Below are 14753 nucleotides of genomic sequence, written 5' to 3'. Positions count from 1 at the left end.
TTTTTGCCTCATTTTGAGAATGATATGATATGATCTTCCCCAAGAGCTCACATTCCATCTTGCTGAACACCACAGATTCACACATGAAATTGCATGCTGAGGTATTTTTTTCCTTGTAACATCCACATTCAAGACAGATGTTTCTCATCCCCCACTAAAAACACTGAAGAGTGATGTCCTAGGCCTTTTTTTAATATTAGCAGCTATGCTAAACATTTGCACCACTCCTTGCTGGGAGAAATCATGACTAATGTCTCAGTAGGTAAATCACTTCTGTCAGTGCTAACAAGGTGATCACAATCAGTTAGTACAGTGTGGACTGAAAAAAATTAACCAGGACAAAAAGTTTAAGAAATGGTTCACATGCCATAATGATACAGTATTTGGAAGGATCCCTCACTGAGGAGGCTCTTAGAGACTCAAAATCCCTGCCCCAGACACCCGAGGACGCTGGTCTCGGTTAGGCACCAGTTGATTGTTACTCCCATCAAAGCTGAAGGTCAGCAGAAGTCCCTGTCAGAAAACAAACAACCACAGATTGTACACTACTCTACAAGTGATTCACAAAGGTCAACCCTCAAGGGCAACCAAGAGAAAAAGCTTCAAAAGATAACACTGGAAATGAAAATTTAATTTTCTGTTGTACAACAGACATTTCAGAGCTGAAAAAGAATTTAAGTGCCTAACAACTTATTTACTTTTTCTCCAGATGAAAAATGCTGTCTTCTCCCTCCAAACCTTCCCTTTTTACAGCCATTGGCCTTCATGGCCTCAACAACATAAGCAACATACAGAGATAGAGAAAAACAAAGGAAGAAAACAGCCTGGAGACCAGCTGCACTTTACATAGGCAGACAAAACATGTGTGAAGAAGAATTCCTCATTCTGCTGCTCCCCAGGAAAAGAAGTGGAAAGCAACTGGCACACTTTGAGCTACAGTGAAGAACAAACATTTGAGATACTGTTTTTGGGTGTGCAGAGAATTCACAGTGCCTGATAAAATTATTTTAACTTTTAACCAGTTCTCACTTCCCTCTGTCATTTTGAAAAATGATTGAATTTTATATACAGGTCTTGAAACCCAAATATAGTATGAAAAAAACCATTGCTTTCAAAAATTAAGTCTTAAATCACATGAATATGTAGCCTTATTTTCAAGAAATTCAGCCAGCACCCCTGACTGTAAGGGTGTGTTGAATCAATGATGCTACTTTCTATGTTTTGAAAACCTCCCAGCTAAGCCTGACTGTGTGTTGTTTTAAAGTCTTTTCCAAACTACCTGGAAAAGGTGCAATGAAGCACTTCATGTATCATGAACAGTCACTTCTCAGACAGCAAGTGTTCCACCTTGTGTTTAACCCTCTGCCTGGCCACAGTCCTGTGTATGAACAGGCACCAGATACAGCTGTATATGACTAGCCAAAGTATTCCTGCATTCACCAATGGTACTGAGCCACACTGAATCAGTCCTCCTCCACAGGTGGAGCAGAGTGTGTGCATATCTCTTCCAGCAATTAAAATTTCTAAGGGAAAGCAGCCAAGTGTAGCAGACAGAGGTTAAAAGCTTTAGAGGGAAGCCATGAGCCAGTAGGTTAAATGGATTTGATTCTCTATTCTTTGCACATTCCCCTAGTTTGCATATTTACCATCTGATCTAACTCCTTCCTGCATTAGCATCCTATGATCTCCCCTGAGATTTCTCAAGATCTTAAATGCCTCATTCTTAAGCCTTGAAATAAGAAGCTGAAGAATCCATGGAAAATCCTTCACTTTTTGTAAAAGTAACTGGACCATGAATTAATTCTCTGAGAGCCTCTTACTCAGTCTATGGGAGGATTTACCTCAGGCAACACTTGGATAGTGGGCCATTTCAGGGCTAAACCTGGGGATGACAGAGCTCAGCTCAGTTCTTCTGATTTAACAAAGACAATCCAAATCTGGGCTGAGGAGCTGCTCTTGATTGTGTGGAACAAAGTAGTAAATGCCTGCATGCAAAATAATAAATTTTAGGGTGAGCAGAACAAATGATGCAGGGCCATCTTTTACAACCATTCATGTAACACAGCAGAACATTAGCTACAGAAATTAGTAGTCATTAGTCAAAATGATAGTGTGAGTGCATTAGGCATTGTTAATCTTTATTAGTCTCTAAACAACTGTATAAAAACAGTACTTGCAGGTATAACTTCTAGTCTTTGATTAAACAGAGTGTTGTATTTCAGAAAAAAAATTCTCAAAGCTGACTCCTGCTCTTCCTGTGGCCTGGTAAAGCAAATAGAAATATCCTGAAAAGTAGCACTGAACTACGTTTTCTCACAAAATTAATTAATATAGAGACAGGTGGATGACCTTTCCCTGCATTTCCTGTGCTTAGATTATTGGCCCAAAAGTTGATGAACACCTTCTGGTGCTGAGATTTTCAAGGTCAAGCAGTGAACCTGCTCCCAGTGATATCAACAAAAAGTCTGTATCAAATGCCTGGATGGCTTTCAGAATTTCAAGTAATACCTCTCTGACCACAGATTCACTTTTAAAGACTCTGGGTGAGATTTAAAAATACATATCCTTAGCTGTGGAAATTGTCCAAGCTACATTGAAACCAATGGAAATACGAAAATCCCATTTACTCAAGATCTGTGTTTTAGCACTTAAGGTTACAACATCCTATTCATAAGCATCCCAATCACTAAATATTCTGACTACCCACAACTCCCACTAATGACAGATGATATTTTTGATCTCTGCAGAATACTCAGTGATCAAGTATCAGCCAAACCAACTCTAAACAGCAAAAGTGAGAGAATAAGGGTGCACAAAATGTGGGTTAGCTAAAACACCAGCCTGTGTTGCCAACCACTTGGCAGGCAGAAGTGTTGGAGCTGTGACATGCAGGGCAGCTGATGTGGCTCATCTAGCTGCTTTACATCACACCCAACCTTCCCACATTTACTGATACAAACTTTTTGCCTTTCCCTTCAACACATCCAGAGAACAGCAGCAGCTGCTGCATTGTGTAACTAATATCCCCATCTGATCCCAGAGGACAGCTTCATCTTAACATGGTGACAGAGTTACATTCCCTTCGAACCTCTGGAAAATCCTAATTCTGTGCTAGCCAGAGATAACTGCTAAATGCCAGCACCAAATCCCTCTACATAGCACTTGGCATTTGATGTCTTACCTTCTCCAGGTGTGTTCTCACAGCAGAGGATACCTGGCAGTGATGCCTGCTGCTCATAAACAGTATATTTGTCATCTCTCCCTATGTGTGTATTTAAGAGCATGTATATATATGCTTTGCATACGTAACTCCAAGAGCCTGTCCTAACCTATCAAACATTGTGCTAGAGCAGAAGGCGGGGAAAAAAAAAAGCATATTGAGCAATCACAGAAAATTTCTGGAGAAGTCAATGCAAAAATATTCCACAGAAGACATGAAAGAAGAGGTCAGCCCATCACACAGGCTACCTTTTGACTCATTGCTTCAGGAGAAGGCAGTTTCCTTGTTTAGCTTGTTACTCAGTTATTCAAAGAACAAAACACCACATCTCTCCGTAAATCTCTGACAAGGTAGAACAGGAAGATGTGTTCAACTGTGTCTTAATATAATTTAACAGGATTTCTGCTTTCAGGTAACAAACAGTTCAGAGAGGAAATACTCTCAACCTCACATACTTTCTCAGAACTAACAGGGACATGACACTTTGTCAATCAGTTAATCGTATCAATTTCCACAAAGAACATTTATGCAAGTTTGATAGAGGTGTATGTCCCATGGCAGAGACAGACAAAATCATTCAAGAGTTTATAGACCAAGCTTCTGCACTACAAGGACGGTGAAGGGCTCAGAGGATTTTTCTTTCCAGCACTATTACAGACATCCCATCAGTCCGGTCCCCTGTGTGCAACACAAGCAGCTTTCTTTGCCAAACAGATCTAAGGAGGGAGCTCTCTGGAAGCAAGAATGCTTCCCACTCACTGGATGTTTATTATCCAGCCCCACACTCCCCATTTTTGGTGGCACTTCTGTGGTAAAACACCTCCTTCCACCTCAGGCAATGAGGCACTAAGAGCAGTACAGGGAGGGAAAGGAAAAGGACTCTGTGCGTGTTTTTGTGTGTGTGTGTCTATCATGACACCTGAAAAATGGTACAAGAAAACCAATGGGAGATATTTCAGAGGAATTTGAAGGAGCAGTGAGTGCAGGGGAGGAAGGCAGCAGAGTTGCAAGGCAAAGCAGTGAGTGAGGAAAGGAATAGACTATGCTGGAGACAATTTTATGTCTCCACATAGAGGCCATATGGCACCAGCAGGCAGTTGAGAATTTTGATCCAGCTGGACCAGAGGAAACTGTCCCTCCCTTACTTACCAAATTAGTATATTTGGTTTAATTCTGGGGGCATTCTGCACCTCGCTCTCCCTTCTTTCCTTTCCCACAACCCTGGTTACTCCCTGTTGAACCCATCAGCACCTGAACTTTTGACACTGCCCCAAGTTTCATACTTGGTAATGGACAAACAGTGGCAGTAACTGCAGTGGCAGGAAGTTCTGAACTGCACTGTTCCCACAGGCTTCTTGAAACTGTCAACACATTATGGTCTGAGTCACATCTTTCAGATTCTGTGACTTCAGTCTGCCCATCTCAGATGATCGGGTAAGAAGTAAACCTGTCCACCCCAAGGCTACAGATAAGCAAACATATTTGTCACCATTTCACAAGTTTCAGTTATACAACATTGTGTCTTGTCCCCGAGAACCCAGGTTTCATTTTGTGTACAAATACTTAGTCCAGCCTCACTGACTTTCAGCAAAGTGGAAGTGAAGCTTCTCCAGCAAGCTTCTCCCTCCTGGTCAAGGCAAGCATCCAGTTAAGTGACTGCCATCCCTGTAACCAAAAGCAGGGACATGCCTGAGAAACTATAAAACTAAAGGTTAAATCAACCACATGTTTAAAGATAAAGACAAATTCTGTAGTAGAGGACTTTAGTGGACCCCATCAGTATCAGACAGAGGTATGTACTGAGTACTGCAGTAGAGTGGCTTCTCTGCAGGGCAGTCAAAGGAGAGCTTTTACATTTAAAAAATGTAAATTACTAAAAAAAGCTCAAACTTATTAAAGACTGGACCATAAGACCAAGCTCTCCAACAGAAAACCATCCATTAAAACACCTCTGATTAAGAAATGAAAATAAATTATTAATGAAAACAGATTAAAACTTTCAGTTTGATTCTGACAGAATTAATTATACTGTAAACTTCCTTTCCTAATTTTACTTCCCTTTGTTTTTGGCATACTCTGTATCTCAAGGTAAAGACAGTTGTTGAGGAAGTCAGTCTCAAATGGCTAAGAAAACAGACTGAAAAATAAATAAAATTGTGTAATGTTTGTGAGATACCTACAGAAAGTCTATAAAGACTGCCAAGCTTCATTGTGATCTGCCCTGGAGATAATGAATCCATAGGAAAGGGATTATCTTCATCCAAGACAAAGAATTTTTTTTTTTGACCATTTGGCAGCCATCAGACATGCATACTTATGATTAGTGCAATTTAATGATTAATAGCCTCACCTTGTAAATGGGGAACAACTGAGCTTCTGCCATACCTGTGGCAGTCAGCTCCTGCAGCCTTGCACAACAGAAACCTTGCTTTGCTCTCCACTCACTGCCTTCAGGAAGGGCACCAAGGTGGCCAGGGAGATTTACAATCAAAGGTTTCCTGGCCTGACCTCTGCTCAGCTCTGAGGATAACACAAGCAAACACCAAAGAGACTCCATATATAGCTGTAGAAATGCCAGAGCACCATCAGAGGAGCACAGCCCTTAAATGGCAGAACTATCTAGAAGATGAAAGCGAGTTTTTTTCCTACAAAATGAGTAATTCTTGCCAAAACATGTTGAATTCTATGGGGCCTTTCATTTTCAGGAGTTTTCACTGGAAAGGAGTCATCTAATTCTTAAAGCCAAAAGTCTCTATTTATAAAACTAAAGAAATGAGGGAAATTGGTCTTAAGGAGGTTTCAAAACATCAGTTCTACTTTCAGTGCTAGACATTGGCAGGAAAGCAGAGAATTTTGATCCTCAGAAAATACAGTCAGCCTGCTGTGTTCTTCCAGAAAAAGAAAGCTGGTCCCTGGAGTCATTGCTTGCACCTCCTGGGTCAGGCCATTCCAGAGAGCCTGGGATGACACAATGGGAACAAGGAAAGTATTTCCTCCTGCAGTAGAAGGCATAGAAATGGACCTGGATTATTGTTCAGGCACACAGGGCCACAGAGTCTCCATGTATCCCCCAACTCCTGGGGGGATTAAAAAAAAAAAAAAAAAAAGTTTTAATGCAGAGCTGTCTCTGCTTATGCAAGATCTGGGCTCCTCCCGGCTAGAAACGGCTGGGAAAGGGCAGGAACTGCCACACGGCAGGATCGATTCCAAAACTGCCTCTTGCCACATTTTTCAGACCCATGGGATGGACTAAAGTGAAAAAGCCTTTAGGAGATATTTTAGGGAAAAAAGTCCTGCTTTATCCCAGCTGTGCAGTGGAGGTGAGGAGAGCCTGGCAGTGGAGCTGATGGCCAGTCGCAAGGACATGCCGAGCCTCAGGCCACTCCTGGAAGACCTATGCAGCTGTCCTGTCATCCCTCATTGCTGGAGGAATAAAGAACTTGGGGCAGTAGATAATTTGCCCATCTCATCTGCTTAGATGGACTCCTCCAGGCACAGCCAGAGCTGTGAGCCCCATGAAGGGAGGGGCAGCAGTGCAGCCCAGTCACTGGGCTGGGGAAAGAACAAGAGACAACTGAGAGCACATCTCTCAATGTGTGTGAGCATCTCAAGGGGGCTGTCAAGGGGATGGAGCCTGCCTCCTCTTAGCGGTGCCAAGACATAGGGCAAGAGGCAACGGGCAGAAATTGATGCACGGGAAATTCTACCTGAGTATAAGGAAGAATTTCTTTATTGTGCTGATGACCATACATGGGACATACTGCCCAGAAAGGAGCGTCCCTCACTGGAGCATTCCATACCATCTTATCACAGCCCTCTGCCAGGTGCTCTGCGATGACCCTGCTCGAGCAGGAGGTTGGATCAGATGACCCACTGTGTTCCTTTCCAACCTGGCCCATTCTGTGATAGGTTGGAGACCCAGATGAGGCTGGCAGTACTCAGCCGGCTCCGTCTCAGACTCGCACGGTTTATTTCAGTGGATTTTTTTAGCTCTATTTCGCAGCGAGGAGAGAAAGGCAATAAAATGGCGGCCGGGCTGAAAATCCCCTCAACGACCCCCAGGGGGCGCGGCGGGGCCCGGCCCTCCCCGTGCCCAACATGGCGGCGCCCGGCGCGGCTTCACCCGCCGGGGAGAACGGGCGGCGCCTGCCAGGAACGGCCGGCTTCCGGCGCCCGCCCCTTTCCTGGAGGGCCGGGCCTCCGCGCCATGCCCACGCCGGGAGCCGGCGGCGTGAGGGGAGGCGGCGCCCGCCGGTGCCGCTGGGCCAGGGCTGCGCGGACGAGCCGCTCCCTCAGCCTCCCGCGGGGACTGCTCTCTGGCTGAGATCGCCGGCGCAGGTGGCGTGAGGGCGGGCGGCCCTCGCGGGTGGGCGCTGGAGCGGAGTGAGGCCCGCCCGGCCTGAGGGGGATGCGCGGGTAGCCCGCGCTCGCAGCCAGCCCAGCCCAGCCCCGCTGGTCGCCGCGGAGCTGGCGTCAGGAGGCCACAAGATGTTCAGCTGGCTGGGCACCGACGACCGTCGGCGGAAGGACCCGGAGGTGTTCCAGACGGTCAGCGACGGCCTGAAGAAGCTTTACAAGACCAAGCTGCTGCCGCTGGAAGAACACTACAAGTTCCACGAGTTCCACTCGCCCGCCCTGGAAGATGCCGACTTCGACAACAAGCCGATGGTGCTCCTCGTGGGGCAGTACTCCACTGGGAAGACCACCTTCATTAGGTAAAATCCTGCTGCCCCCTCCCAGGCATGCCTGCACGCTCGTCGCCTGGGCGCTGGGGTGGGGTAGAGCGTGTCCCTGCTACCCGTGCCATGCCTTGATCCCCCTTCTTTTACCCCCTCAACAGCTTTTCATTGAAAAGTCACCTCCACTCAAACGCAGGGCATTCCTTCGCAAGCACAGGGTGGTGTAAGATGTCCTATAAAACACCGACGTGGCAAAAAGTAGCCCAGGGCAGGGCTGAGGAGTGCGGGAGTGTGGAGGTGTGAGTCACTGGGGCCCTCCTGGCCGTCCAAAGTGCAAAGGCTTTGGGAAGCCACGCGCGGGGCATCCCGTGCCTGCGCTGCCCGGGCTGACCCTTGTAGTCATTCTTTTCAATTGGATCTGGCTTTTGAGGGGTGAGGCAGCTTTAAACGGGGTGCTTCGGTTTGCAGTGGTCGCTGTTACACGCTTGCGTGTGTCTGTCTTTCTGCACCGTCCCAGAGACAGCACACAGAGCCTGCTTAGAGAAGCAGAGCACAGAGAGACCTGCCCCTCCTCAGGGCTGCAGAAGCAAAGCCCTGTTCACACTGTGTCCTGCTCGGCGAGATGTTGGGAGCAGCAAGTTCCTTTCGAGTTATAATGAAAGAGGAGCTGCTAGCAGCTCTTTCATTTCGGTGATGTGAAACTGTCGCAGAGAGGGTTAAACTTTTCCGGCTGGACTTGGTTGCAGGGATGGCTGTTCAGCCATGCTGTTAGTTCAACGTGCAGCAGCCTTTCCCTTGGGATCATAGCTGAATATGCGCTGTCCGTGTTTCCTATGTGATTCATACGCTAAGCGTTAAATTCCAGCCTTTTTCTGGTGTGGCTGTGTTGAAATCTGTGGAATTACCCCAGTGTAGATCTGGACCCGAGCCATAGGCAGCCAGCCTTTTGTTCTACCAGTATTTCTTGGTGAAGGAGGGAACTGCAGGGAGTAGAGAGAGGTGAATCAAATTGACTGTACCTCTAAAGGAATGACCTTGAGAAATGCAGAAGATTTTTTTTAAACGTGGTGTAATATTCCTGCTGCTGGATTTCCTGGTCAGGAGCCAAGAACAGAATACATTTCTGCTACCTTGGCATGTACCTGGCAAACAAAGTTTAAAAGGCTTTTCTCATATGAGCAAGTCAGGTGGATGGTGAAGGGGTACAAAATGATCCAGAGAAGCATTTTGCAGATGTTTGCAAAGGGAGTTACTCTTACGAAAAACAGAGAGGATAGCACAACTGCCTGATTCTACCCCAGATCTCTGTTCTGTGACTGGGTGCCAAGTCTGTTTGGAAACCTTTTTCTGTCTTCTGGGTTACAGACACTCAGAGCCTGAACATGAGGAATTGCTAAATTTTTTATAAAGCTGTCTAACTAAAGCATCTCTTCCTAATTCTCTTCTCTAGATTGTCAGCATCAGTGTTTCCCTGCAGTCTGACCTGCATGCTGTTAGCAGACACTTCCTGTCTTTGCCCCTGTCTGTTGAGTGAAGTCCTTTTTCTGTAAGCCTTAGCTTCTTCTGCAGGATGTTTGGGTGCCTAGAGCATGTTCCAGGCTGAGGAAGATTGAGTCTTTGCTCATGTGAAAAGGCAGCAACGCCTCTTTGCTGTCAGCAAGTGGATCTGAGCCCCTCTGACAACTGCTTTTCACTTGTGCCTTCTTCCAGTTTTTTTCCAGGCACAGGGCTGGGACAAGCCTTCACAGAGATGATGGTCAAGCAGAAAAAAAAGTGACCAGGAGGTTTGGGGGCTTCACAGGAATGCCAAATGGACCTTCCAGAAAGGCAGAGTCTTCTGTTTAAAATAGTGCTTAAGAAGGTGAAAGTTGAGAACTTTGGTAGAACCCCAGGTTCTCTGGCTTAGGAGAAGTGTGAGAGTCTGTTACTCCAGTGTGTTCCCAGTCAAAGGCCAAACAACCTCATGTTGCTCGTGACAGCCTTCCAGCGTGAGCTTGCAGGCACTGCTCATTAAAGAGCTGGGATAAACACCAGATTAGCATCCAGAGTTATTGTGGGAAGGCAAGTGGGAGCTAAAGCTGAGAGCAGGGAGGAGTTAAAGGGGGCTGGGGGGAGGAAGTGGGAGGGTTGACAACCATTATGTCTTAGACTAAAGCAAGAAGCAGCCTCTGGACATTCCGTCCACAGTCTTGTCAGGATGGGGGATAATTAGGGTTAGCCTTATGTATCAATTCCACTCTTAAATTGCATCCTGCTTATACTGCCATGCAATTTAGGGAGATGACTTAATGCCACTAAACAATCATGTGGAATTTACTCAGTCCCAATTTACCTGGATCCCAGGACACCTTACCAAAAAAAAAAAAAAAAAAAACACCCTTAGTCACCTACCTAAGGAATGTCTGTCTTCCAATCATCTTTCCTTGTTTTGAGGAATCTGCAGAGAAACAAGAAAGAAATGCAAGGCTGTGAAGTACCTAAGCTGCAGCATCTTGCAGTGAGGCTGCACTCTTGTCAGGAGCTGATGGCAGAAAAGGCAGTCAAGGTCAGCAGTGAGAAACATTCCTAGAGTCTGAGCCTGGAAAGAGGGAGGTGAGCTGTGTGGGCCAAAACCAGTGAGGTGAGACCAGAGTATGGCTTGTTTTCAGTGGAACCAGGTTGTTTCCTCTTCTGCTTGCAGGGACACAGAACCAAGCCTTTCTGTGCTAAGTCAAAGGTGTAGCATTGCTAATGCAGCTTTTCCATTCCTGCTGTATCATCTCTTTGTACTCACTCCCATTTCTCTCCTCAGCAAACATTTGGCTGACGCCTTTCTACAGGGTTAGGGGCTGAAAGTCAGTGCTGGTTAGGGCAAAGCAACACTTCTACCTGGGAATATCTGACAGCCACTGCAGGATCTCACTGGAGCCTGCCTTTATAACGTTATTGCTTTTTATGTTTCCTGTAAGAGGGTGGGAGTACAGGACAGAACATTACTCTCCTAATTAACTTAGGTTCCTTGGTCATTTCTAAAAATAATCCTGGCTCAGGTCCAGCTATCCTGCTAATAAAATAAACAAGCCTGCCAGAGTCCTACTAACTGTCAACATAGCTTGCTTTTCTGGTGTAGCCACCCCTTCCTCCCACAGCTAATCATTTACACGTCCTGGCCTCTCCACGCTCTTTGTCACAGGCTACACGCAGAGCTCTGGTGTGACCTCCCAGTGCAGCCCTGAACCTTTCATCTGTGTCTGCATCAGGCAGTTGTCACCATTTCCTCCTGCTCTGCCTTCTTCCCCTTCAGCTCAGCATCACCTCTGCTGCCACACTCAGCATCCTGCAGGGCTCCTGCATGACTCATCACGGGCAGGCAGCCCCTTCCCCCACATCCTGAGGCACTCCTGCCCAGGCAGCCTGGCCTCTCCTTACCCATTTCCAAATCCACCTGGGAAAGGGGACCCCAAGCTGAGCTAGCACTAACCCAGCTTCCCTGCCCTGGCCCTTCCCAGGAGCAGGCCTGAAACAGGCAAACAACACGATGCTTCCAGCCACATACCGACTCCAGACACTTCTCTAAAAAGCAGAGTGGTCACAAAAGACCTATTCCCCTCCTGCCTGGGGTACTCTGCAGACTTCCCTAGCCTCACTGGAGGTCACTTCCTCAGGCCTTTGGTGTTCAGCAGCTCAGCTGAGGCATGCAGCACTGGCAGAAGAAATTGCTTGCTGATGGTTGGTGTTTTCCACAGCTGTTGTTTGCTCTTCTCTCCCAGAAATCCCCACAAATGTGACAACTGCCAGTTGTTCTCTGGCTTGCCTCTGTGCCACTGCTGAGCAGAGGTGCCTTCCCCCCATCAGGCAGTGTCAATACAACCCCTTGTATTTATCCTTTGCATAATGAGATTCTTGTGCTGCTGACACCCTGTTGCACAATGTACCCCAATCTCCCAGAGAGGCCTCACTTAAAATAGATGCTGTGATGGTGGCCAGTACAAATCTTCATCTCTCTGGTTTCCTACCACTTGTTGCACATAAGTCAATAACATTGGTGTGCAGCTCCTTCTTTTGTGCTTTTTTTTGTTTTGTTTTGTGGGTTTTTTTTCAAGGTCTTACACAAGAAATAAACAGAAATGCTTTGAAACATTAGCTGAGTGGAGCTGTGGTAAAATTCTTTCAAGCAGGCTGTCTGAAGGAGTGTTGCTATTACACACAGGACTTTTGGTTAGATTTTCTGGGAAGTTTTATCTATAAATAATAAACAACTCCCACCCTTACTATTTTTTACTTCTACTCAAAAGTTGTCATATTACACGTGCATTTCAAGCCTCTAAAAAGAAAAAAGGCTTGACAGCAGTTTCCATCAGGGGCTGGTGTTTCAATTGCCATCTAGGGGGCACAAGCTTAGTTTCCAGAGTCTGACCAAGTGGCTTCTAAACTAGCAAATAGCTATGCAGTGTAGGGGCTTTTCCAGTGAATTGAACCAAGAATATTCATATTATAGTCTACAGAGCCCATGGTGGAAGAGAAGGAGCCCCTTGTTGTTCTCAGGTGCTTCAAGCTAGTGAGGAGTTACTGTGGCAGCCAGGAAGGTGTACTGTGATCACCAGCCAGAGAGGTGGCACACACCAGCACTACCTGCAGTCTGCTTTTCTTAGGTAATCACCCATTTTTATAGCAAAGGTTCTTTTTTGAGAAACCCCTACATAAGGTTTAGATAAATAGGATATGTCCACCCTAGTATGGGTGGTCAGAGGGCTGCTCCCTTGCTGAATTATTTCAGGTCTTTTAGGAGCTGCTCAACAGCTGCTGTAGCTTCTCAGAGTTCTGCAACTAAGAAGAATCACTTCTGGTGACCTTCTGGTGAGCATGGGACTTGGAAATCACTTTGGACAAAAGATACAAGAAAATACATGATAAAAAAACAGTGGAGGAGGTATGGTCATCTCCTAAGGGAATTATGGATACCATTTGTGGAGGTATTCTTGTTGCAGTGTGAGTGTGTACCAAGCCAGATTAAGTATCAGTGATTTGTCCTGGCTATGCATTTCATTATCTCTAAATCTAGTTGATTTGGCCTTGCCCATTGGGAACTGAAGACACGTTTGCTGACATGGTATCAATAAATTGCCTGCACAGGTTTTTTTTGTTGCTCTTTAAACACTGGATAGTGATTACCTATGTTAAAATGACAGTGAAAGTAGGAACCACTAAAGTTATCACAAGCCTTCATGCCAGTGGTCCTATAGTCCCTCACACAAGGACTTCACTCACTAAGACTCACCTGAGTGAGCCAGTTCTGGTGCTTAGACATACCAGTCTCATGAAAAAAATCTCCAGTCTTTCCCCTATTTCCTTTTCCACATCCCCATAATCTAGTTTTAGCATCACAGCAATTCTGAAATAATCTTTCTTCCTACTGAGGATTAGGTCAAAGAGGGAATTCCAGCTACCCTCTGGCAACAAGCAACACATTATTTTACTAACTTCCATAGTCTGGTAGTAATTTTATTCTTCAGGTAACTTGCCAGAGTTTATCACTTGTCACCTCTGATGCCATCCCTCATGGAGGGCTAGACCAGTTCTAGCTACCTTCTGCAAGCCACATGGACATAATGGTCTTGGTTTTCAGCACAGGATCAGCAGGTGGTTTTCTGCACCCACCCACACAAACACAGACCTGGCCTCAGTGATGGCATTTGGCACCTTCATGAGCCAAAGGGAACTGTCCCATGTATATGCCATTTACCCACCCTGAATTTGGCAGGGTCAGTTGGGATATGCTGCCAGGGTCCTATTCAAAGCCCTACAATCCAGTGGGTGACTATCTTTCCCTAAAATTTGCCAAACTACCTTCAGGAAATAATAAGGGATTCTGTCCTTACTGTGCTATCTAGCTTGATATATATCTTGGAATATACTCCCCCACCCACGTGTGTAGTGCTCAATATGCTTGAGCAGTTTGTAGTGCAGACCTGTGCTGCATTTCAGAAGCACACAAGGACAGAGGCTGAGACTTCAGTCAAGTGCAGGGGAAGTTGGCATTTAAGCGACTGATTTGGACTAGAGGCTAAGCACATTAGCTGGATGAAATGAGCAGCAGTGAAGTAATTGATATTGGCACCAAGAGCCAGTAGGGTTTCAGGATTAACTCTGTGATTGCAGTGAACTGTTGTTTTTACGTTGCTGTGCTAAATCTGCTCCAAATGTCTTGAGGATTGAAGTACACAGAATGATGCAACGTGATGAGAATCTCTTCCCAGCAGCTATAATCATCTCAGTTTCTTAATCCACCTTAAATGAGCTTTCAGTGTTGAGATCCTAAGTAGAAAAGCTACCAAGACATTTATCAAACAATTCAGTGACAGTGCTAAAAATAGTCTCGGAAGGATCCATGCTCTTGAGCATCATAATTGCACTGCAATCTTCAGTACAATTAATTTAGGACTTAGCAGCTCGTGTCTCATACCCACACCCTGTTTTCACTTACAGGTACCTGCTGGAGCAGGATTTCCCAGGGATGAGGATTGGACCAGAGCCTACAACTGACTCCTTTATAGCAGTTATGCAAGGAGATGTGGAAGGAATCGTTCCTGGAAACGCTTTGGTGGTGGATCCCAAAAAACCGTTCAGGAAACTCAACGCCTTTGGCAATGCCTTTTTGAACAGGTCAGTACTCAGGAACTCTCCTGTTCTGTGGAGTAAAGTTAGAATCTAATGAGCAGCACAGCCAGTAATACAAAGGGATAATACACTTCTTTTGCTCCCATACACATGGCTGATGCAAAGCCAGTCCATTCCTGCCAGATGAACCTAAGTCAGTTGCTGAAGGACTGATAAATGCAAGTGTGACAAACTTTCATTTTACCTGAACAAACAAA

The 14753-nt window shown here is 45.8% G+C and overlaps 1 protein-coding gene across 1 annotated transcript in view; it reads left to right on the top strand.

The window, feature by feature from the left end:
- The first annotated feature begins 7402 nt into the window (after window positions 1-7402).
- The window catches only part of EHD3 (EH domain containing 3), a 29456-nt gene continuing 22105 nt past the window's right edge, over window positions 7403-14753 (top strand). The window contains exons 1-2 of the mRNA XM_079299053.1: window positions 7403-7935; window positions 14365-14541. Coding sequence (XP_079155179.1) covers window positions 7709-7935; window positions 14365-14541 — 404 coding nt within the window. The 5' untranslated portion in view covers window positions 7403-7708. The remainder of the gene's footprint in view (window positions 7936-14364; window positions 14542-14753) is intronic.

This window comes from Erithacus rubecula, assembly GCF_903797595.1.
Source record: "Erithacus rubecula genome assembly, chromosome: 2".
Taxonomy (NCBI): Eukaryota; Metazoa; Chordata; class Aves; order Passeriformes; family Muscicapidae; genus Erithacus; species Erithacus rubecula.
Note: the sequence above shows the minus strand (reverse complement) of the source record. Positions and strands in the feature narration are given on the sequence as shown.